General features: G+C 32.3%; 1 protein-coding gene across 1 annotated transcript in view; it reads left to right on the top strand.

Moving 5' to 3' along the window:
• LOC129948846 (serine/threonine-protein phosphatase PP2A) overlaps positions 1 to 23,656 on the top strand; it is a 63,808-nt gene that overhangs the window by 35,129 nt on the left and 5,023 nt on the right. The window contains exons 2-3 of the mRNA XM_056059951.1: positions 22,103 to 22,666; positions 22,753 to 22,943. Coding sequence (XP_055915926.1) covers positions 22,103 to 22,666; positions 22,753 to 22,943 — 755 coding nt within the window. The remainder of the gene's footprint in view (positions 1 to 22,102; positions 22,667 to 22,752; positions 22,944 to 23,656) is intronic.

Below are 23,656 nucleotides of genomic sequence, written 5' to 3'. Positions count from 1 at the left end.
TAAGCAGTTATTCGACAGTCTCATATTTAAGGTATCCCCAAACCTGGGCTGCATCCAACATAATTGATCGAGCAGTAGCCTCAAATATCTGGTATTTTGCATGTAGACCAATATTTTTATTGTTCATGCAGCTGAATCAAGTAGAGTTGATAGCATTTTTTGAACTTTTTAGTTTTTCTCCTAAATGAAACTTCATACTATTTTGTGGCGTCATTATCAAGCCAAGATATTTGTAGTTGTCTACTATTTCTACAGGAACCCCATCAAGTTTCCAATTAAAATTACCACTCCGAAGTCCCTTACCACTACTAAATACCATTATCTGAGATTTTGCACGATTTACGGTTAAGTTCCTTTTTTTGCAGTACTCTTCCGATTTGGTAATCATCATCTGAAGTTTTATTGGAGTGTCGGCTAACATCACAATGTCAACAGCATACATCAAGACTTTGATTAGACTGCCTCGTATATCAATCCCACCGTTTAAATAACTTAATATATCATCAAGGAAGAGGCAGAACAGTAGTGTGCTCAAGATACATCCTTGTCTCAATCCCATAGGAGTCAAAAAACTTTCCGACATCAAGGTCCCGTCCCAAAATTTGGCTTAGCAATTTGTATACATTTTTTTTAAAAGTGTTTTCCACTTTTAAATGGTAGACCCAATACCGATACTTTATAAAACATTAAATCCCTATCGACACTGTCAAATGCGGATTTAAAGTCCATAAAAATAAGCATAAACTTTTTTACTCTGAGTGCGTTTGATATTGACAATAGTACTAAGTGTAAAAATTTGACCCACAGTGGAATATCCTTGACGAAAGCCAGCTTTAATTTCACTTAGTATTTGATGGTCCTCAACCCAATTGGTTTAGCGCTTACACACAATACTTCCAAATATCTTGCGGATTGTATTAAGTAGTGAAATCACTCTATAGTTTTCAACCACATTTTGGTTTCTTTTTTTGAAAACTGGAAGAATAACAAATGATTCAAACCATGGAGGGATACAATCAGTTGGCAAAATCGTCAGAACAATACTTATAAAATTCGTGAGGGATTTGATCTTCTCCAGGAGTTTTGGCATCCTTCATTTCAACTAGTAATGCTCTTAGTTCTGTAATTGTGAAAGGCTGGTCCATTTTTTGATCGTTGATGTAATTGACGCAATACTGAAAAGTTAGAGTTGACTTCTCGACATTTAAAAGAGATTGAAAATGTATTTTTAAATCCAATGTGGGTATGTTTATACCAATCCTAAACTTTGATCCATTTAAAATACGAAATTATAAATTACATATATCCAATCTTTATTATAAGATGGAACGTCATGTACATGTTGCATGTTGGATTCATTAGAAGTATTGCTTTTCTTATTTCGCAAAGTTGCTATACAAACTTTAAAAAATTATCATGGTTATGTCAATTCTTTGAAAGCCCATTGGAATGATAAAGTGTTTTTGAAGCATTTTATATAACTAAGGGTTACATCAAATTGCGATAACTAATCTGTTGTTGACATTACTTTTCAGTAAGGTTTAACAATTCATTTAGTGACAACATCATTTTCAGACGTGGTCAAATTATAAGTCATTAATTTAAGCCCACAAACGAGTGAATTGCATTCAAAAAGTAGTGCAAAGTTGGTATTATCGAATGAATTATGAAACTCGTCGTCCGTCAAAACAAGTCTCAGCAATCATATTTATTTTAAAAAAATAATTCCAACAATAATTCTGTCTTATATTCTTATTCAAAGTTCCGAAGATTAAAAAAAATAACTGATATAATTTGCCAATTTTTGACGCCTTATAACAACTCATATTTAAAAATACACTGGAGTCGATAGTGTATAATATCAGGGCAATTATTTTATTCGAGCTCACCGAAATAATAAGTCAACGGTGTCTGCTATTGATGTGGATACAATGGCTACTTACTTCAAAACACTTTTCACAACAGACTCTTGTCAAATGAACATAAGTTTTGCACAACCACTCACTTATATTGAAGAGTTAAATTCCCGATTTTCAATGCTAGATAATAAGTCTCCGGGTTTACATGGCATATTGGTCGAGTTCCAATATGCCAGTTCATAATTTCTAGAAAAACTTTTACTTTTAATAAACAAGATGTTTATAGATGAGACAACTCCAAATAGCTTCCGATCTTCATACATTTCTGTGATTTTTAAAAAGGGAGATCCCAACCTACCGGAAAACTTCAGGGCAATCTCTGTTCTCAGCTCTCTGCGGAAAATGTTTACTTAATTACTGTACTTAAGGCTTGTTTCCTGGTTTGAAAGGAATAATAAAATAAGTTGTTTCCAAGCTGGGTTTCGAGCAAATATCTCTACAATAGACCAAATTTTTACTTTAACGATTGTTGCTAGACGTTTTATTGATAAAAAAAAAATCAATGCATTTTTTTGTAGATTTCAAAGCCGCCTTTGACACTATAAACAGAAGGTTACTACTTTTTACTTAGATGTACAGTTCATAAGAACATATAAACAACTAATATCAAACACAAGTTCAGTAGTAAAAATTGGTATGAGATTGTCAAATCAATTTAAATCTGAAACGGGAGTTCCAGAGGGTTGCATTTTGAGTCCCTTGATTTTTTCTCTCTTTATCAATGTCATTGAAGATCAAACTCCAGGTCTTATTATTTTTGGAGATGTACTTATCAAGGTGCTTTTATATGCAGATGACCTTATCATTCTAACCGATAACCCAGATTTGCAGCTCCAGACTAACATATTAAAACAATATTGCGATACTTGGAACCTTAAAATAAATACGTCAAAGTCAAAGATAATGGTTTTTAGATATCAAAACCGCAGTAACAGGACTAATTACAACTGGCACTTCAATCCGTTGGGGATCCTGGGTCGTATTTCCAGCATATGATCTACTAACTTGTCTTTTTAAGCTGGTTTCTGTACGCCCATTCTAGCTAGTTGATCCACCACCGGAGCTTAACAAAATACATTCTGTTCGTAGGTACCATTATATCAGTTCATTCTTGAAGCGTCTACGGAATCGTCTTGTCTCATATACCATCAATTCCCCGCGTGTTGTTCTATTAGAAGTGGTTAAGAAATCGAAATGCCTCATTCTAACCATACAAGTTCCGAATCGATTATTGCCGGGAACATGGTCCTTTACAGAAGCAGCTTGAAGTTATTTCTTTTTGTATGTTTTTATCGGGTGCTAATTCAAATTAATGTTTCCACATCTTGATTGCATCCTTACTAATGTGCAAGTCCCAACCCAAATTGTGTGCAGATTGGTTTAAATGCTTACGAATGTATACAGCTCGTTGGGTTCTTCCGATGATGTCAATGTCGTCTAAGGCAGTTCATGGCTGAAGCTAATGAAGCTGATTCTTCTTGTTAGCGTGCCAGGGTATAGGATTGCTTACTCCAACCGGGTACTCCGGGTACAAAAGTAAACAGAACTTTTCAGAATCCTTTATTAACGTTTGAGGCAGCAAATCAGCTGTTGAAACATGGCACTTTATATGTCTACCATGGTCAATAAAAGAATAGTTGTATCAATGTCTTTTATGTCCATTGTTAGTCTTATATCCAACATCTTAACGTACATATGTTTAAAAATGTTATAATAAACATTTAATTTCCTGAATTTCTCCGATTTAATTTATTCCCGTAAACCATCTTCTAAATAAAATAAAATAGAATTCATTCAATGCCACGAAAACTGTAGACGATGCGTTACATCTAAAAACATTGCTGACATTAGATTTATTTTAAAGCCGTCATACTGTGACTATAAAAATGGTAATTTTATTTAGAAAAGAAAATCAACCGGCATTATTGGAAATCTCCCACATCTAAATATAAACAAAATAAAACTGTTTTCATCTCTCTTTCTCCCTGTATTTGTTATTGAAACATATTTTCGGTTTTATTTCAAGTCGATCGGACATAACCTAAGACAACATTAAAATTTGCATTTGTTTGCCAATATCACTTAATTTAAAATTAGATTTTATCTAAATTCAATTTGAACGAAAAAAAAAACATGTCAAGATGCAGATTTCGACTAAATTAGATTGTCACAGGTCATTGTTGTAATTTAGGTTCGTTACCTTGTTATATTTTGTACTTGATACGGCTGGCAATGTTTAAAATTTGTGTACCAAAAGAGGATGCATGATGCTGAAGCTGAAGCTGATTGATGATTTATAATGTTTGTCGTACTAAGCAAAATAGCTGTACATTTGTATTTGTTTTTGTTTATTAAGTGCCAATTAAATTTTTCTCTCTCTCGTGCTCTTCGAAATTGTCCACATTTCTAAATATGTTGGTATTACGAACAAGTATTGCCCAGTACCGCCACCAGAACCAGTGCAATTTGTAGCTAATGCATTTAAACAGGAATTCATTCATTATTTGCAATTTGCTTGCTACTTTGGTCTCTTATTTTTTTGTTTTTCCTTCGTAATCTGGTGCCGGCTGCCATCATCACCGATGACGGACCGTCGGTGTTGTGCTGTCACAAATTTATTTTCTAAGAATGAGCAAATACATCACCAAAATGACCCATCTCTTTGACGTTGAAAATTTTCATTCAAAATAAATTTAATGATCTCTATATCTGGTAGTATGTATTTTATTTTCAGAAATAAAAATTAAAACTATTTGTGGCAGGTATTTAAGTTATTTCTGTTTCGATGTGTACAACTATACTTAGGGACACGAGTAAGATTATTGGAATTCAGTGCATTGACTTTGATAGTATCTCTATGCAAGGCAATTTTTGGGAAGGTTTTGGTATTTTCTGTAGCACGTGTAATGATCAAATTACAAATTTATTATAATCTCAATCGTTTTGTGTTTTCTTTTAAATAACAAATAATAAAACCTCTCATATTAATACTTTTTTTCTTTTCTTATTTCAGGTAAATATGATGAATGCAACTAACATGAGTAAGACTATATCCTGAGCATATTATAAGCTGGAAGTCCCAGAGAACATTATAAAACTTATAAAAGCCTTCCGCTTTAGCCCCTAGAATGGTAATGCAATCCTTTGGGAAAGCATTCTTTGAAGATTTTATGGAGCTTTCTGGAATTAACACCAGAGACCTGGTTTCGTTTCTGCATGCGACAAAATTGCTCAAGTTATTTCTCACCATAATGCCTTTCATTCCGAGTTGAACGAATTATGCTAACTTGTGATTACCTTTTGTATTAGCCTACAAATCTAAATTTTTAAAGCAGTTGATGAACTTTTTAGCGGCCCCATAATCTGAATCTCTTACTGTCAGAGGTTTTGATAAAATTTCACCTATCAAAGAAAATCAATTCATATGGGACTTAAATAAAAATTGAGGCCAATAACCTGTTATAGGATTTAATACTGTGTTATTATCAAAAATTTAAGAAGGCTAAGACCATTATAACATCAAATGATCGGAATGACTCAGATCTGCCTTTTTTAAAATCAAAACGTATTTCTTAGGCTGGTTTCGCCAAAGGTTATAGTTGAAAAATGTTCATTAACAATGGCCAATTCTATCGAAGTCGGAGTTTTTGCAGCAATTTAAATAGATATTTTGAATTGAATTGACTAATATTTAAAAGTTACTGGTAATATTTATATTATTAGATATTCAATTAAAAAAAACTACTTTGCGAAGTGAAATAGCTTGCAAAACGGTGAATGGTGTAATATCTCGAAAAGCTGATGTCATTGAGTGATTTTGAAGTCCTATTCAAATGTATGCTATCAAAAGCCTTGAAATTTGAATGTATTTATAAAATATTTTTGAGACTAAGTACATATTTCAAGGCCTAGAACATATTTCAAGGCCTAGAACATACTTTCTCCTAAGGGCATATTATTTTCAGAAATTGTACACTTATTTTCGTCACAATTAATTGAGAGATATTGCATTGTTGGCAATTAATTACAATTAATTGAGAGATATTTCATTGTTGTCAATAGGGTTCACTCAGGGATAAGGCGCTTTGTGTCGTTATCAATTAACTTTGTCATTTCCGCAATTAGGATTATTTATCTTATAATAAATAACTTAAAATAATATAATCCAAGACTAAAATATTGTACTAGTAAATTTTGTACAGTTTTAACCTGCTAGATAATTTTATGAATATTATTTTCGTCATATGTTAGCCGCGACTAAGAGTTTCATATTCCATTCTATCAGTCCAAAATGTTTAGCTGCTTTTTTCCAGAATGTCTGGTCGTATGGCGGCAATGGTGGCTCATGGTTTATCATAGCATACAGTCCCTGGCCATATTATTAGACGCTATAGAATTTTTATAATTATTAGATTATACGCAATATTTTCAACGTTCAAGAATGTATGTATGGTTACATTTTTATGCAAGATGCAGCTCCATGCCACACAGTCCGGTCCATTAAAACTTATTTGAGGAAAGAAAACATCCCTCTGTTGTACTGGCCAGGAAACAGCCCTGATGTGAACCCAATTGAAAACGTCTGGGAGCTGATGAAGAGTGAAGTAGCTAAAGATCACGTGTGGAATCGCCACCCACAAATGCAGAAAGCAGTCAAATCATGCATTGACAGTATGCTGCAAAGCAAAAGGAGGTCCAACAAAATATTGAAAAAAAAAAAAATTACAAAAGTAACAAAAAAAGGAAAATATTAATTTAAAAAAAAATCTTTATTTTTAGGAAATAGTTTATATTCTGCATACAAAATAATTTAAATGTTTTGCAATATTCGAAAACCTGATTAAAATAGCTGGAAATTAAAATTTTGCATACAATATAAAGTGCGTCTAATAATATGGCCAGGGACTGTAGATCCATACAAAAGTATTAGAGAGGCTTTAAGGGGGTCATCCCATGTGACGGCCTGTATTTTGAAGAATTTTAAGGATATTTTTTACAACCAGTAAATAGATATAACTTTATTAAGTTTTTTATCATTTATTAACATAGTTTGACAGTATAAATATAAAATTTGAATTAAAAATATTGTTACAACGGTGTGAACACCTCCACCTCGAAAAAATGGACTCGCACTTAATCCACAATTCCGGCTGATTGGCTTATCTAAAACAGAAAATGTAAACGGCGTTATAACCTGTGAGCCCAAATGAATGGATTGAACGATCATCAAATGAATTTGCCTAAAATTAGACTCTTGGAAGACATTTGAAAAAAAATCGCGATTTTTGCGTTTTTTTAGCTTTAAAAAATAGAATTTATGCTTGTCGATAGTTCATTCCATGCGTTTACTTGTACTGAATCTAACCCATCCAATTTTAAGTCATTCGGTCAAGCCGTTTTTGAGATACGATGGAGGAAAGTTTGAAAAACACAGTTTTGAGATAAACTCGTTTAAAGTCCTCTTAACTATAAAATTATCGACTTACCTTTTAATCGGCGATGACTGGTCCATATAGTATTCTTTCCTCTTCTTCTTGAAACTCTTTCAAAGCAGATTGTTCAGCTCTTGAATGAATTTTGGCTTGTTTAGTGGCATCACTTACACCCCGCTCAGAACATGAGATTCTCTTTTCATCCCGTTTCTCATCATAATTATGGGCTTCGCGGCCTATGGCACATGCCATATTACCGATATTAGTTTCAAATTACCTTCAAAACCTTCATTAAAGATTTCCTGAATAACTTTATCAGTAAGTTTACCTGGTCCTTTTCCACCGATTCCTTTACTTGTTTAATCTTTTTATCAGCCCGAAATCGTATCTTTAAAACGACTTCGAATTTTGAAAAAAAAATCCCTTACCGTATTCTATATATATTAAACTAGCAATTGGAGAAGAAAAAAAAATCGATTTTTTGAACCCATCACATGAGATGACCCCCTTAAGTCTCATTAATGAACACTATTTTTAATAAATTCATCAATTTGATTTTGCAATGTAATTGAAACCAAATGTCGTCGATGTATTTAAACCGCTTTAAGCATTTAATTTAAATGGATATAATTAATGGTGATTCGTTAATGATTTAACATTTTTTTCTCACCATTTACTGAAATTGTACTTATTGATTACATTTAATTAGAAATGTCTACTAAATACTGTTCTCTGGGAGAAGTGGTCTAATTTCGCGAACAGATTTATTTCTACAGTTTAAAAGCGTTGTTCTAGCTTTAAAAGTTTCATGATGTCAACACAATTTGAAATTCATAACTGTCAAAAATCATCGAAACTTCTCATGCATTTAAAAAACATCCAATATTATGTAAAGTGAAAATGTATATGAAATCACAAAAGATGCTTCAAACCATTAAAACAAAGTCAATGTTTTTCTTTTCTCCGGAAAATAATACAAACTGCCCCATGCCCGCAGTATGTTGTTATCTAATTACGATTAAAAAACAGTCGTCGGTGGCATATTTTTGTTTGTTTGTTTGTTTTGTGCAACGAACAAAAGAGAAAGTATGTTCATATAAAAACATATTAATGTACATAAACCTATGGTCTTACTTTAAAAAGCACTGTCTATCGATGTCGTGGGAAGCTGGCAGATGTGAAATATCAACCATATCTTTGTTTTGTTGAAAAAGCTCCTGTTTTTTATTTTAATTATTAATCCAAAGTAGCTCCCTGTATTGCATTGTCCTCTTCAAGTTGACATATTATTAATTAATTATTACTACAGTAATTAAAAATTGTATTGATGTATATGCAAAGTATAGTATATACTTTTATAGTATACTTCATTTTGATTATTAGATTTTTACAATAATATCTTACTTCAAGGTCAAACTTAATTATGAAATACAATTTTAAAAGTTTTTACTTGTACATCTCTAAATTTAAGTAGTATAATTTACTATAATGACGCAAAAACCAGTCGTCTTCTCCGCAGTTGGACTTCTATTCCTCTGCTGAACACGTTTTTTAAAGAGCCGGCAATCTATCAATTATGTCAAAATGTCAACTCACATTTGGCGTCACATCTTAAGTTTTTTTGTTTCGATCATTATTAAATAAAATTATTGTTTTGACGAGTGATAGAGATGATGATTATCTCCCCATTTAAGTTTTTAATGTCTTATTTCCAACGCAAATCGTTTTTGTAATTTGGCTTGCTATATTTCATATTGCATTAGTATCACGATAACTAAACTTATGACACTTTAATCATTATAAATACCAAATACAGACTTTTGTTTTTGCTAAAATGAATAAAAATAGCAACAAAATTAATACAAAAAAGTAGTTTTCAAACATTTTATGTTTTCGAACCAAAGCAGCACGTAGTTCTTTTTTAGTGAAAAGCTTTGCAATTCTAAGAAACTTTAATAAGTTTGTGGGATTCAGTGTTGCATATTATTTAACATGCGACCAAACTTTAAGTATTTATTCATGTAAGCGTAATTTCAATTTCAATGGTTGTGCACACCTAACAATTTCCATCATCACCGGTAAACGACTCATTTTAAGTGCATATTTGCTAAAGACCAAACCATCCTATAAGCTAGGTAGCTATAGTAGGTTGGTATAAAATAGTCGTATGTATATTTGAACGTGAGAGTTAGAGATTTTTCAGATGATAGCTAGGGAAATCCACAATAAACTTTCGTTATCATTAACTGTTTTTTTTTTCTTCTATACAATGTGAATAGGCAATGTACCTACTGCAAAATAGGTAGGCTCTCACATTTCATGCGGCACTGAGCAGTCAGCACATCTCTGGTCTCAGATTACATTTTGAATTTGTGAAGCTCTATACATTACGAATGAGTATACTCCAATCCAACCAATTCACCAGTTCTTTGGTGGTTTGTTGCAGAATAGTTAGTTTGCGTGTCTACCTGTCGTAATGGAAAATGACTTTCTATTATTATGCTTTGTTTTTTTTTTTTTTCTTTCTTGTTCATTCCGCAATCGACTAAAAAAAAAGAGTTTTCCATTTGGATCAGTTCAGCTTGATATAGAAATAAATGGTATCAAAGTTTTTAATCCTGAATTCGATTATATTTTCAAAATTAATTTGGTAGTACGAATATGTAAATATAGACAGTCTGCGACAAAAACGTTGTGGCACCACTCGGACCGGCCTGGTAGGGCAGGGCATGATGATATCTCTCTCAACCAACCAAACTAACAAATAAACAAAACAAGGAAGTGTTCTCGTTTCGAATCATTGCACAAATTGCAAATAAAACAAAAAGTCGTGCATCCAAATTAAATTTTTTTTCTAGCCATAGTCCGTAGAATCTATGATTATACCACGATATATCTTCTTCTCTGTGAAATACTAGGAGAGCAAAATGGTTTTATTGTCATTTTATAAATACATACTATACATTATGTATAGATATGTATATTAGCGGCTACGTTGTATATGTACCTGCCTGTCTATTGCCTATACTTACCTTGCCTCAACTACCAAACCAAACAGACTAAGAGTAGCAGCATACTCAAAGCACAGTGCATGGATAGATAAATAGATAGGCTCTGAATAATTCTAAAAATAAAATGCATTAAGCCTACAATGGCTTATACCAACATAAATACATATATACAAAAGGAAGCAGTGAGTGTAAAGAAAATGTTGAGTTTTTTTTTCTTTTTATTCTTTTGCAAAATAAAGTTTACTCTTGGAATTTATGCCATGACATGAACGTTGTAAGTTTTCAAACACGCTCCAATTCTAATACTTTAGGGCGCTAAATAATAAGCTACGGTGAGGTAGTTAATATTTCTTTCTTTTTTAATTGTACTTAATTCTAATGAAAAACCTATAATGATAAGAATCTTTTTTTAATGATACACATTTTTCAGTATAAAGTACCTACAGTTTTTCTAACTCCCATTTCAGTGATGGTCGTTGCATTAAAATGTGGAAATGCGTTGTTTTCTTCTACGTGAAGAGTAAAATATGAAATTTTTACCCAATGCCATTTCCGTATTTTTCTTCTTTTTTTGCAGATTTGCACGTACAAAAAATCACAAAAAAATTACGCACAAATAATCATGTCTATGCTAAGCTATATTTTATTTTTCTGAATTATCATTGAACAACAACACTGGTACTTAAAGTTCTTTCTTTTTCGATTGAATTCTAGTGAAAATGCGATTTTCTCTTTTGCTTATGAACATTGAAATACAGTCCAAGTGTTCAATCAATTATTTATTGGACCGAAATGTAATTAAAAGTACTTGAATGAAAAAGGCTTCCCTAGTTAATTGTTACAAAGGGAAGTTTTACTGTTGAAAACTTCATTAGTGCTTTAAATTGAATAAAAGTAGTACTATTAATATGCCGGCTTCTAGATACTCGTTGATTTTTTAGGCCCCTTTGGAGACGATTAGTAGAAAGAATCTAAACAAAAGAGTGGTTAACACATTTCTCATAAAATAAATTTGAGATAAAATTTAAAGTTCGTAAAAATAAGAACATCAAATTTAGAATTCTATGGCAAGTTACAATGTGTCAAGATCAACTAGACTATAGTTTTAGGAAAAGATTCTAAAAAATACATTCTTGGTTTTCTCTACAAGTATGAATTTCTTTCCTGCCTTTAATTCATTTACCTAAAAATAAACAAAAATTTTGTCATGCATTTGGGAATGACTTTAATGACGCCTTAAAGTTTTAAAACAAAAAATCACGTTCCATTTCTATGGAATGTTATGTTAGTTGTATTTAGTTTTTTATATTCTTAAATTATTATAGGGGGGCATTTTACACGTTGTAGTTATATAAACAATCTGAATAAGACTGTTTTTTGTCTTTGCTTTGTTTTGTTTATACCTGGAAAAATAAAAACTTCTACACGTGATAAAGATTGCGTGCTTTTGCATTTAACATAATATAACACATTGTTAAATGTATTTTAAAGATTTATTCTTTGACTATCATTAGTTAGCTAACTAGCCAAGAGACTTGAACGAGATATTTTAAATTGTATGCAACAAATAAGTCTTTAATTTATTTCCTTTTTGAAGCATTGCAAAAATTATAATAGAAGCTTTGTGGTTTGGGGAGAAAAGCTATACAAGCGCCCTTGTTGCTAACTTATTCAGATAGGTTACTTCAATTCCTTGGTCAGTTCTTTGTCTTTCATTAACATTATATTTCTTAATTTTTAATAAATAAGCCAGCAATGTTAAAGTGTTAAGTTGTCAAATGAAATTTCATTCTGAATTGATTTGAGGAACTTAAGTTTTTAAGGCTTTTTAAGAGAGTGTAGTTCCTTATCTTGACTTGGTGTCGTTTCGTTTTTTAAGTGGCATTACATAAGTTTTTCGGACGCGACGAATTTGTAGCAGATTTTTAAACGATACAAAAGGAACAAACATCTGTCAAAATGAAATTAAAGTCTAAATAAAAAATCATTGTTTAATGTTTAACAAATGAGGTTTTATTTAATTATTGGTAAATAAATAAGTAATTTATATGATAAGTGAAGAAATATATTACAACACGAGTAGCGATAGTGATGATGATGACGAAGTTGGAGTGCGAAGTTTTGAAACAGCACAAACCTCACATCCTTTTGATTTGCCTGATTCAAAGTCTGCATCTGCATCTGTATAGCCTGAGTTCGTGTTAATGTATGTCCGGATGTAGTCGTCAAAGTATTTGGAAATGAATTGGTCTGGGATATACCAATTGGATTTCCGTTTGGGTTCAACCACAGTTCGTATTTAAGCAGATTTGCTACAGCATCTTCCAGTGGAGATAAAATTTGCAATAGGTTTGGACCTTCTCCAGTTGCTTTTATTTCTTTTGAATTGTTTATTATTTTCTTCTTTACTTTGAGCTTAAAGTCGGCCCAAACCTGATTAAAGCAATCATTAAAATATTTTTTTCATTAATGAAATAAGCGATTCAAATCTTTTGCCATCCATCTCTTACTGGAGGACCCTTGCTGTTCAGCTGCTCAGCTATGAAATTACATTCCCTTTTTATGTCAGTTTTGTTGAGTCCATTCAAAAGTCCCCTAGCTAACTGCTCGTTGCTCTCCATCAGCTCGACGAGGGCTTGGAACTGAATCTGATTTGTTAATTTTAACTGCAAATGTGAAGAAATATTTTGTTTTAATTTAGCGCAAATAAAGTACTAATAAATTACATAAAATAAATTATTTAACAAGAAAATTTACAGTTTTGCGAAATTCCATTTCTTCGTCGTGAGCAAATTTTGTCGTCATTTCCTTTCGTCTTACAGAATAGAATGCTGAATGAAAGCGTTCAACACAATTGACGTTTACACACGACAACAAAACGAGTGACAAACATTCAAAACTACTTATGGAATGCAGATTGTGTCGTGTCGTATATTTAGCTCTCGTTTACGACATTGGTAATAGGGGTGAATATTTACCTTACATATTGTCGGCCATTTATACTCAAAAACAAAAAGCAATGGTAACAAATCCTAAGATACTGTCTATGTCTTAAGCTTGCTTTGACAAATGAGGAAACCTTTCATTAATCTTCGATTATTTCTACTAAGAACAATAAATATAAGCTACAAATTGTTTGTGATTGTGATTAGTTCCCAAGTAGTAGTTTAGCCTGGAGAGTTGAAATTAAAAAGATGTGACCTTTTGGTCTCCTCCTTGGAGTTGATTTTCTTTTTGATCACATTTGACAATAGAGCTCTGGTCCGTTAATGTTTCCTCTTTTGCTAAGAAATTTGCTAATACAATAAAACTGAAATTATCTTGAAAAAAAAATATTAGGAACTGATGGAAAAATTTTGTTTATTTGATACACTTAAAAAAATTGTTGGAAAAACTAAAAAAAAAGTATATGTTAATTGAATAAACAAAAAAGAATGTTATACTTTTTAAATGAAGAATATTCTTTCTAAGAAGGTGCTTGCAATCTATAAAGCAGATTGCTTATGAGCTCGATAATCGGTGTCATAACCGGGCATGGTCCAATAAGAAAGCACGCCAGGCTGCTAGGCGTATTCTCAAATGAATTCTGCACAAGTTGTTTGGGTGAGGAATAAGAGGAAACAGTTATTCGCTTCTTTTTTACACGCCGTGTTCTAGCTCAAAAACACAAGACCTGCCTAAGAGAATTATTATACGATCTAAACGATCTCAATCACATTAACATAATCAGTCTTTCACGTTTCGTAAAGGACTTAAATTGGGTTCATTGAGCTAAGAAGAAAGCCTCAAGATTCATGTGGTATCACAAAGGATCATTAAACTGGTCTAAGTGTGTCCTAATCCATCCCGGTCAGACACTTTGGCTGGTTGCACACTACACGGTTTTGACCGTACGGCAAAAAACCGGACGGCATAAACCAGATCAATGGCTAGTTACACATTATACGGTTTTAACCGTACTGTAAAACACGATATATGCAGGGTTCCTGTGCTTAGTATACTTTTTCACAGGTTTAGTTTTATAAGAACACTCAAGTCGCGCGTTGTTATAATGAACTAATAAACGGCAAACAAATTATTGCACTGTGCCGCACGAATAAAATCGTATGATGTGAAAACATGTATGTATTTCGTCACCACTAAGCTTATCGCGCCGTCCGGCTGCCGTATACTAGCAACACAACGCGGCTCCGGCATTTTACCGTGACCGTATGGCCTCTTTCACACGAGATGGTTTTTATCCGTGAGCCATTAATAGTGAACTAATAAAATTAACTTAAGCTTTCACACTGGACGGAGCCGTGTTTTTTTCCGTACGGACAAATTAAAACAGCCGTCTCAACGACTTAAATATACGGCGACCGTGCCGTCGCATTCTATCAGTGGCCTGACTACGCGAACGCATTCATAAAATACGATTTTTATTCATCTGCCCATTTTTGAGGTCACTTGTACTAAAGCATTTTAATATTATATTTTATTAAACGTAGACGATCCATGGGAAAAATACGTTATGTGTGAAAACAAAGTACGTACGGAAAAAATCGTAGGGACGAAACCGTCTCGTGTGAAAGAGGTCAATAATACGAAAGCTAATATGCTCTTCTTCGCGCCTCTAACAAAATGTCGCCGTCCGGTTTTTAGCCGTACGGTCAAAACCGTTTTGTGTGGAACGAGCCTTTAACCTAACCTATATATGTTGCTTAAACCCCATGGTTTAAAATTGTATGTCTGTAATAGAAGATGATTAATGTTTAAAAGTCATTGGTATATGTTGACAATATAGAAAAACACTGTTGAAGTAAATAAAGGGTGATATTTTAGCTATTATCTTTTTGGCGACACTTTAGTAAACAGCTGACGCACGTTTCGTGTTTTGTTTCACTGTCAAAGTCAAACATCTTCAGTTTAGTCTATAATTGAACCATGAATCGTCTTACAAACGAAAAACGCCTGCAAATTATTGAATTTTATATTTTAAAAAAGCGTGCTCTGTTAAGAAAGGTTATTTTTGGCTCAATGGGTACGTAAATAAGCAGAATTGTCGATTTTGGAGTGAATATCAGCCAGAAGCATTTCAAGAGCTACTGATAGATTTTGAAGTCCTTAAATCAAACTCGAATTAGAAATCTTTCAGTCACTTCAAGTTTTTCAGATATCATCGTAAGTTTTTAAGTTTTACCTGAACAACATAAATTTTAATGAAATTAAACGAGTTACTGAAAAGATTTTAACTTTATTTGAAAGATGAGCTTTTCATTTAGTAAATCATCTAACCAATTGTTTTCTAGAAACCGATTAAATTTACTTTTGAAATTTTAAGGGGCCATGTTTCAAAAGCCTGCCGTATGAGTGATTCCGTTAATAAATCTTATTTGATTTGTGTTACATAAAACAATTTATTTTTGTTGACTATTGTAATTAGTCATTGTTAAGTAAGGTTTTTCTTAAAGATCTTTTATGATGAAAAAGAATTTAAATCTTTTATAGATTAAGCTGGAAAAACCACCCTCCATGAATATTTTTGCTAAGCATTTTTTTTTTCCTACATATTTCCCTATACTCTTTCACAATACTCAACATTCAATTGAAAATAATAATTAATGATTGATCTTAAAAGCTTTTGTTTGCTAAAAGAATACAAACAAAAATAAAATAAATGCGAAACAAAATTTATTACGACAACTTATGTACATAGGTATATCTACTTTTTTGTTTATTGTGCATCTTATGACCGTTAGTAAAGTTTTCAATTAACACAATTTAATCAACTATCGTTCGATATCATTTATAATCTTCTACTTGTATAAAAATATACCTACTCATTCCCTCATTCTCTTGACCATTTTTCTTTATAGATATACGAGTATAAAGTATCTTCAATAAATTGCTGACAAATCCAATAAAATAAAAACAATTGAATAATTAATTTTGCTGCCATCACACTTTATTTGGTCGTTTTCTTATTGTTTTATTGTTTGTTGTTTTTATTTTTGTTTAATGATTGTGTGTGCTAGTTGTTGGTTGGTTTGGTTCTGCCTCTGGTTCTAGCCGGGTCCGGTATACTTGTACGCGAGTACGAGTGGCGAATTTCCTAATTATTATTTAAACTGCACAATGAGCTAAAGAGGTCATTTTGTACATTATTGAGAACTTGAAATTGCGTTGCTCTTGTTATTATTATTTGTTGCTGTTTTTTTTTTGTAAAGAACAAATAAAATTGAAACGAAATCAAAATAATTAATCTTTTGCATTTTTAGTACATACAAATTTGCATTTTTATTTCCTTTTTAAATTCAATGTTGCCTTTTAATTATCATGCAGTGAGGCATATTCAAACAAAAAAAAAAAATAAGAAAAAACAAGAAATAATAAACATAACTTCCGGTTTTTAGTTTCTATCCATTTTTCTTTTATTTTATTTAAATAGTGTTTAGTTAGATGTTAGAAAAAACTTATTTACTTTTGTAGCAAAAGTTTGTTGTTTACAATTTTATTGAAAGTCGGAAGTTACAAAAAAGAAAAATAATGAATATTTATTATGTGTAGATAAATATTGTACGTATGTACATACATACTGTATGAATATGTTTGCTATCTTCGAGTTACATGAAGTTGTTAGTCGTGTGTAAGAAAAGTTAAGTTAAATAAAAACTTGTAACATGAATTACACGATATAAATTGGGGGAAAATATGTTTCATTCCAACGAAATGAAAGATTTATTAAGAAAAACTTTAAAACCTTTCTAGTTAACTGTTGAACGAAGTCTTCTTCCATTCTGGGTTCCACCTGAGGTAGAATTGCATAGTCGTTTTCTGTTCTGCAAAATATCTCTATTTGCATTAAAATGACCTGAATATAAGTTCTGAGGTGCGATGCGTAGTTCATTGTTTCCCAAAGCTACTGATTCAAGGTTTGTTCCTCACTCTTACTAGTAATTGGAAAGTTTTTCAATTTTTAACAGGATTGCACTTGGGTATACATGTAAGCATATTGCGAAAATTTTAGGTTATTTTTATTCATTACATTCAAAAAGAACATACAACAAATTGAAGACATTGAAAAGGGCAGTTGACAACGTCATTTAAACTAACGCCAAGGTTTTGGCTGTAACTGCACTGTATGAGCTTACTAACCCTTTAAATTAACTATACACTAAACCCTTCAGATAAGCTATATACTCTTTTGAGCGTTTTTAGATATTGACGGAACGTCCGACAATAACTCCCATGAAAGATTCTTTGGGTCTGAAACCAAACACCCAATAACGATGGAACAGTCCACTTCCAGGGCACTGAAAAGTCAGATTTCTTGGCAAGAAAAGGAGGAACGACAATCTTAAATGGAGAGTTCTATTGAGACATATGACAATATGTCACTGCAAGATGAATAAACACTTTCGCATCTAAGGGTTGGAGAGAAGTGGTGCCTGTAGGATTTGTAATAAGTACAATGTGGCAATTAAATTAGTTAAATGAAGTATTATCAATTAATATTACCATAAGTACATATATTTGAGATATTACCTAATAAAAGACAAAGAAGTATCCTCTTTTCAACTCATTAAAGAAACTACTTTGGAGGATATATTGTAGAAAAATATGTTAATCCAATTACTTAGTTTGTACATCAAAGTTCTTGATCGTAGTACAGCAATACCCCATTTATTTATTCATTCATATCGAATCACCTTCAATTATATTTAGGGAATACTTCAATTCATGTCAATGTGTCAAAGATTGTCAATTTAATTTGTAAATTAATTTGAGTAAAATTCTTTCTAATTTTGGAACAGTCTTGCCAACAGCGGAATACATTTTTCTTTGTAGACGAAATAAATATAACTCGAACGACCGAAAGACTCATCGCCCCACGCTACCCGCCATGGTTCATCAATCCTGAATCGCTGATATTGGATCTAACAAAATATAAAAAATTAAAAACAGCAAACAGACTTAAGATCTTACGGATGGATATCTATCTTCGCGGCTCTAAAACTCCGGACACCACATCTTATGCGGTAACTGATGAAGACGGATCAACCATAAGCATTGATATTCTCCCAGATTTTGCCTCGGTTATTACAGTAGAAGCATTTGCCATACTTCAAGCTATTAAAGCTGCAGTCAATTTTTATGAAAAATGCATTAGGTATATGCTGCGACAGTATCTCAGTAATCAATGCAATCCAGAACGCAAACAACTGTTGGACAATCTTAATTGTAAAAGAAATAAGAAAACAAAAGTTATTTTGTTTAAAGTATTTAATTTAAGTCTAATCAATGCAAAAGTCTACAGTGAAATGATAGTGAATAGTTTTAGATAAAAGAGTTTAAAATAATAAGGCGTTCCCCCAGGCAGCTTCTAACGTCTCAAAGAGAACAAAGTTGGTTGCAGTTGTAGTTGTGGTCATTGTTCTGTAGTATAAAGGGTTTGTTCGCTCAACAACAACAACACCGAAATCATATCAGTAATTAGATATCAATTCATAAAATTGAAAAACATTAAACTGATGTGGACTCCAGGCCATGTTGGAATACTCGGAAACGAATATGCCGACAGTCCAGCGAACTCAGCCAAAAACGCACCTGTACTCCCCTTCAACTTTTTCACCAAATCCCATCTCCTCAAGCATACCAGAAAGATATCATCTGCAAAAAATAGTCACGACTGGAGCCTATTATCAGCATCACTACAAGGATATAAACCCCTTAAAATTTACGCCGATGTACCTTACTAACTGTTCGAAACCAAAAAAAAAACAACTTCTCTAGACTTGGACACATTACTGCTTCCCACCAATACCTCCTCAACAAAAACTACCCTCCAACCTACTCCACTTGCAACACCCGCCTTGATCTAAAGCATATTTTGGTAAATTGTCTGTTGACGCAGCCCATAATTAAAAAAAAATTAAAAAATATTGCCGTAGCTATATGAAATCCCCAAAAATCCCAGCTTAACAAATATAAATAATATTACTGAGTTTTTCAAAAAAGCAATAACGGTAGCTTGAATTTTCAAGCAAATAAGCCAATAGTCTCTGCAGCTAGGCTTGTTAAATTTTATATTAGCTTGTAATTTTAATTGCTTTTTAATAAATATTAATTATAATAACAACTCGAACAAAAGTTCAATGACAATAAGAATCTTTATCTGATTTAAACCTCAGTTTGGGATAGAACTCCGATATTTTAGACTCTCAAATTTAAGGGTCAAGGATTCATTTTTGGAGTACATTTGATTTGGAATCAAAATCACAGAACCTCACCTAAGCCATTTTAATTTTTATTTTGTTTAAATCTATTAATGGAGGACTAAGGAAGGATTATGTCTGGTAAAGAGATCTGTATTGTACCCGAGTACCATGAAAAGTACAATTTGCATTAAAGAGAACTGCAAAAGAAAAAAATGAAGCCCATGTAATGAATACAATTTTTGGACTGGTCACTTTTTTGGTTTAGGGTGTCTTTTCTTTTTTAACATAAATTTAAATTTTTTTTACAAATAATAAATCTTAAAATCAGATTGGTCCTCCTGAAACAAGAACAACCATCAACCAAAAAAACTCTCGCACTGCTATATTTTCAAATTTATGAGTTTTAACAGTAAAATTTTACTGTTTATTCTTTTTTTTTTTCTTCTTTTACTATTTTGTCATTTGTTTTGACAAATAAACAGTAAACAGAGTGAAGTACGCATGCAAAAAACAAGCTTTAACATAAAAAATCGTAATTTTGTCTGTTTTCCCTTATTAGACTATGGTTTTACCTTTAGTGAAGAAGGCTCATATTGTAGCCTTACATAAGGAAAATCTTTCCAAAAGGGAAATATCACGTCGGGTTAAACCCATGGATTAAGTGTGCATAAAGTCCTTAAAAACCACAAGTCGAAGGGTTCCATTTCGCGAAAAATTGAAAGTGTTAGACCTAAATCAATGAATAAAAGAGAAGATCGTCTTATTCACCGCCTGTCAATCAGTAATCGGTTTAACCATGCTTCGGACATAAACAGAAGTTTTCAGTCTCAAACTGAAAAATAAATAAGTGACAGAACCATACAAAGACTGCTGAATAATATGGGACTTAAAGCACGGCGACCCGCAAAAAAGCCTTTGCTTACTGGCAGAATGAAGCAGCAAAGGTTGGAATGGGCTAAGTCGCACAAAAGTTGGACTGGAAATGATTGGGGACAAGTAATTTTCGGATGAATCCAAATTTAATTTGTTCGTACCTGACAGTAATGCGATAGTCCGCCGCAAAAAAGGAGAAAGGTATTCAGATCAATGTGTTTTACCTACTTTAAAGCCATTACAATGTTTGGTGTTGGGGCTATTATTATGCTGGAAGGTACGGTCAATGCTGCAAAATACATTGAAATCATCAATAAAGTTATTTTGCCAACATTGCAGCAATTTCCCGAGCATACTGAAAATTTAATTTTCTAAGATGACTCAGCTCCATGCCATCGAGCCAAAACAGTACGTTAAAACTTAAATTAATGACTTAATTTAGACATGTTTAGAAACATTTATGAGTTTTGAATATTCAGGTTAAAAATCACAAAGATTCTCTTGGGATTTGCTCAATTCCATGGCCGGGAAACAGTCCGGACTTAAATCCGTTTGAGAACTGTTGGCAGCAAATGGGTAATAAAAATTAGAGAAACACGTCCAAAAACAATACAGTAAATGAAATTGGGAATTGAGGAAGTTTGGTAAAATATGGATTAAGAAAATAAATTAAAAAAATGTAAGGAATACTGAAAATAGACGATGTTTTATTCGACTGCGAGTGTTTTTTTGTCGCTGCGTGTAATTGCAGCTATGTTATACCACGATTTAGTTGCAGCATTCACTTTCTAGAAAATCCCTATATTTAAGGCGATTCATTATTTGGTAACTAATATTATTATCTATTTTTGTAAAGATATTACTCGAAACATCAAAACCATTGCCTCTTTATAAGAGTGACTTTATTAAATCCTAACTATATAGAACACACTTAAAAGATCCTAAGTTGTTGCCTTAAGGAAAGCCATTCTTTACGTTAGTACTTATGTATATCCATAAAAGACGTCTTTTTAATACCTTCATCTCACCATCGACAAAAAGTTGATATGAATCTGTAGACAGTGTATGAAAGCTTTTTGAAAAGTTTGACAAGTAAGACTTATCGACGAGTAAACAAGTCAACTATCAAACTCTTCTCTTGCAACAAAGTTTTCCTATTTAAATTTTTCTTACTAAATTTGTCTACTATATTCTGTTCCCTTTCTTTCTTTTTTTCGAGGATTTTGTCCACATGCATATTTTATTTGCGTAGTTGCTGGATTATTGATACTTATTGAAGTACAGGTTTTGTAAGAATATGTGGGCTTAAACAAAAAAAAAACTAAAATGGTTTTTGTGCCACAATGAAAAATTTACATTTTTCTGCCTACGATACTTAACAGCGTGAAAAAATGTCTGGTTTCATTTTATATTAACTACCAAACGTGCGGGTTTATTTGCTTTGCTAGAAGAAGGTCGTTTCCGATCGATTGACATAGATTTGTTGCACTGTAGAAGGAGGTGGTTTGTCAGCATGCAGACCAACTGTCTGGAATGAATTTCGAATTGATTCAATAAAATATTACTCTCAATCTATACAAATATATTATATGCTCTTAATTTTATGCCAAATACTTTGTAAATATTTGTTGTTCTAATGTATATTTTTCTTATTTTTTTTTTTATAGGCAAAGGAAATTCTGTCGAAAGAATCAAATGTCCAAGAGGTCAAATGTCCAGTCACAGTTTGCGGTGATGTGCATGGACAATTCCATGATCTTATGGAACTCTTTCGGATAGGTGGTAAATCGCCCGATACAAATTATTTATTTATGGGCGATTATGTCGATCGTGGTTATTATTCGGTTGAGACAGTTACGCTTTTGGTTGCCCTAAAGGTGCGCTATCGTGAGAGAATCACAATTTTGCGCGGTAACCATGAATCGAGACAAATTACCCAAGTCTATGGATTTTATGATGAATGTCTGCGTAAATATGGCAATGCAAATGTTTGGAAATATTTTACCGATTTATTCGATTACCTACCCCTGACCGCATTGGTTGATGGACAAATTTTCTGCTTGCATGGTGGTTTGAGTCCATCAATTGATAGTTTGGATCATATCCGCGCACTAGATCGCCTGCAAGAGGTACCACATGAAGGTCCAATGTGTGATCTACTTTGGTCTGATCCAGATGATAGGGGTGGCTGGGGTATTTCACCACGTGGTGCTGGATACACATTTGGCCAAGTAAGTTTTTTTTTTAAATACAAACATTCCATTATTTTGTACTTAATTTTTTGTTTGTATCACATCATTTTTTTTTTCTTTTTAAGGATATTTCGGAAACGTTTAACAACACAAATGGTCTTACATTGGTCTCACGTGCCCATCAATTGGTGATGGAGGGCTATAATTGGTGTCACGATCGTAATGTTGTCACAATCTTCTCAGCGCCAAATTATTGTTACCGTTGCGGTAATCAAGCGGCTCTAATGGAATTAGACGATTCACTTAAATTTTCATTGTAAGTATATTTAAAACAAACAAAATTTAATCATATTTTATGTTTTTCAATAAGATTTTAAGCATTCAAAAAGTTAGATAAACAAATTCATGATAAAGTATAGTTTTACCTAAGGTATTTTAAGTTGTAATATATTCCAAAATAAGAATAATGAATTTAAGAAAATTACCATTTTCATTATAAGCAAACTTGTACACATTTCGTAAATCAAAAAACAGACATTTCGGATAACATAAGGTTGACTCTCAGAAATTCAAAAGATTGAAATTAGATTTTAAATAAGGTTAAAATTAATATTTTATTAAGTCTTTATTTTTGAGTTTATTTGATTAGTTGGCTTAAAAAAAAAAACAACAAACAAACAAACAACGCATTGCCAGGTTTTAATTCCAAAATGAACTCCAAGTCACGCTTAACCGAGATATACATGCATACATGTAATTTAAATCAATGATTCTCTTAATTTAAAACTAAATTTTAAACCTAAATCGATTCACCTGCACGTGATGGTTATTTGCTTCTTTTATAAAGTAATACACAAAGTAGTCTAGACGACATGTGAACATTTTTTTCTCTGAATGCTGCAAATTAACTGCTTCGAAATAAAAATTGATAAACAATTTGATATTTACTTTTTAAATTCTACCAAATGTTGATCAGTTGAAAGTATAGCTATGTTCTTATCTGGTAAAAGATAAAGACGTGTAAGAGTT

The sequence above is a fragment of the Eupeodes corollae genome, chromosome 3 (genome assembly GCF_945859685.1).
Source record: "Eupeodes corollae chromosome 3, idEupCoro1.1, whole genome shotgun sequence".
Classification (NCBI taxonomy): domain Eukaryota; kingdom Metazoa; phylum Arthropoda; class Insecta; order Diptera; family Syrphidae; genus Eupeodes; species Eupeodes corollae.
This window is presented reverse-complemented; position numbering and strand designations above follow the sequence as displayed.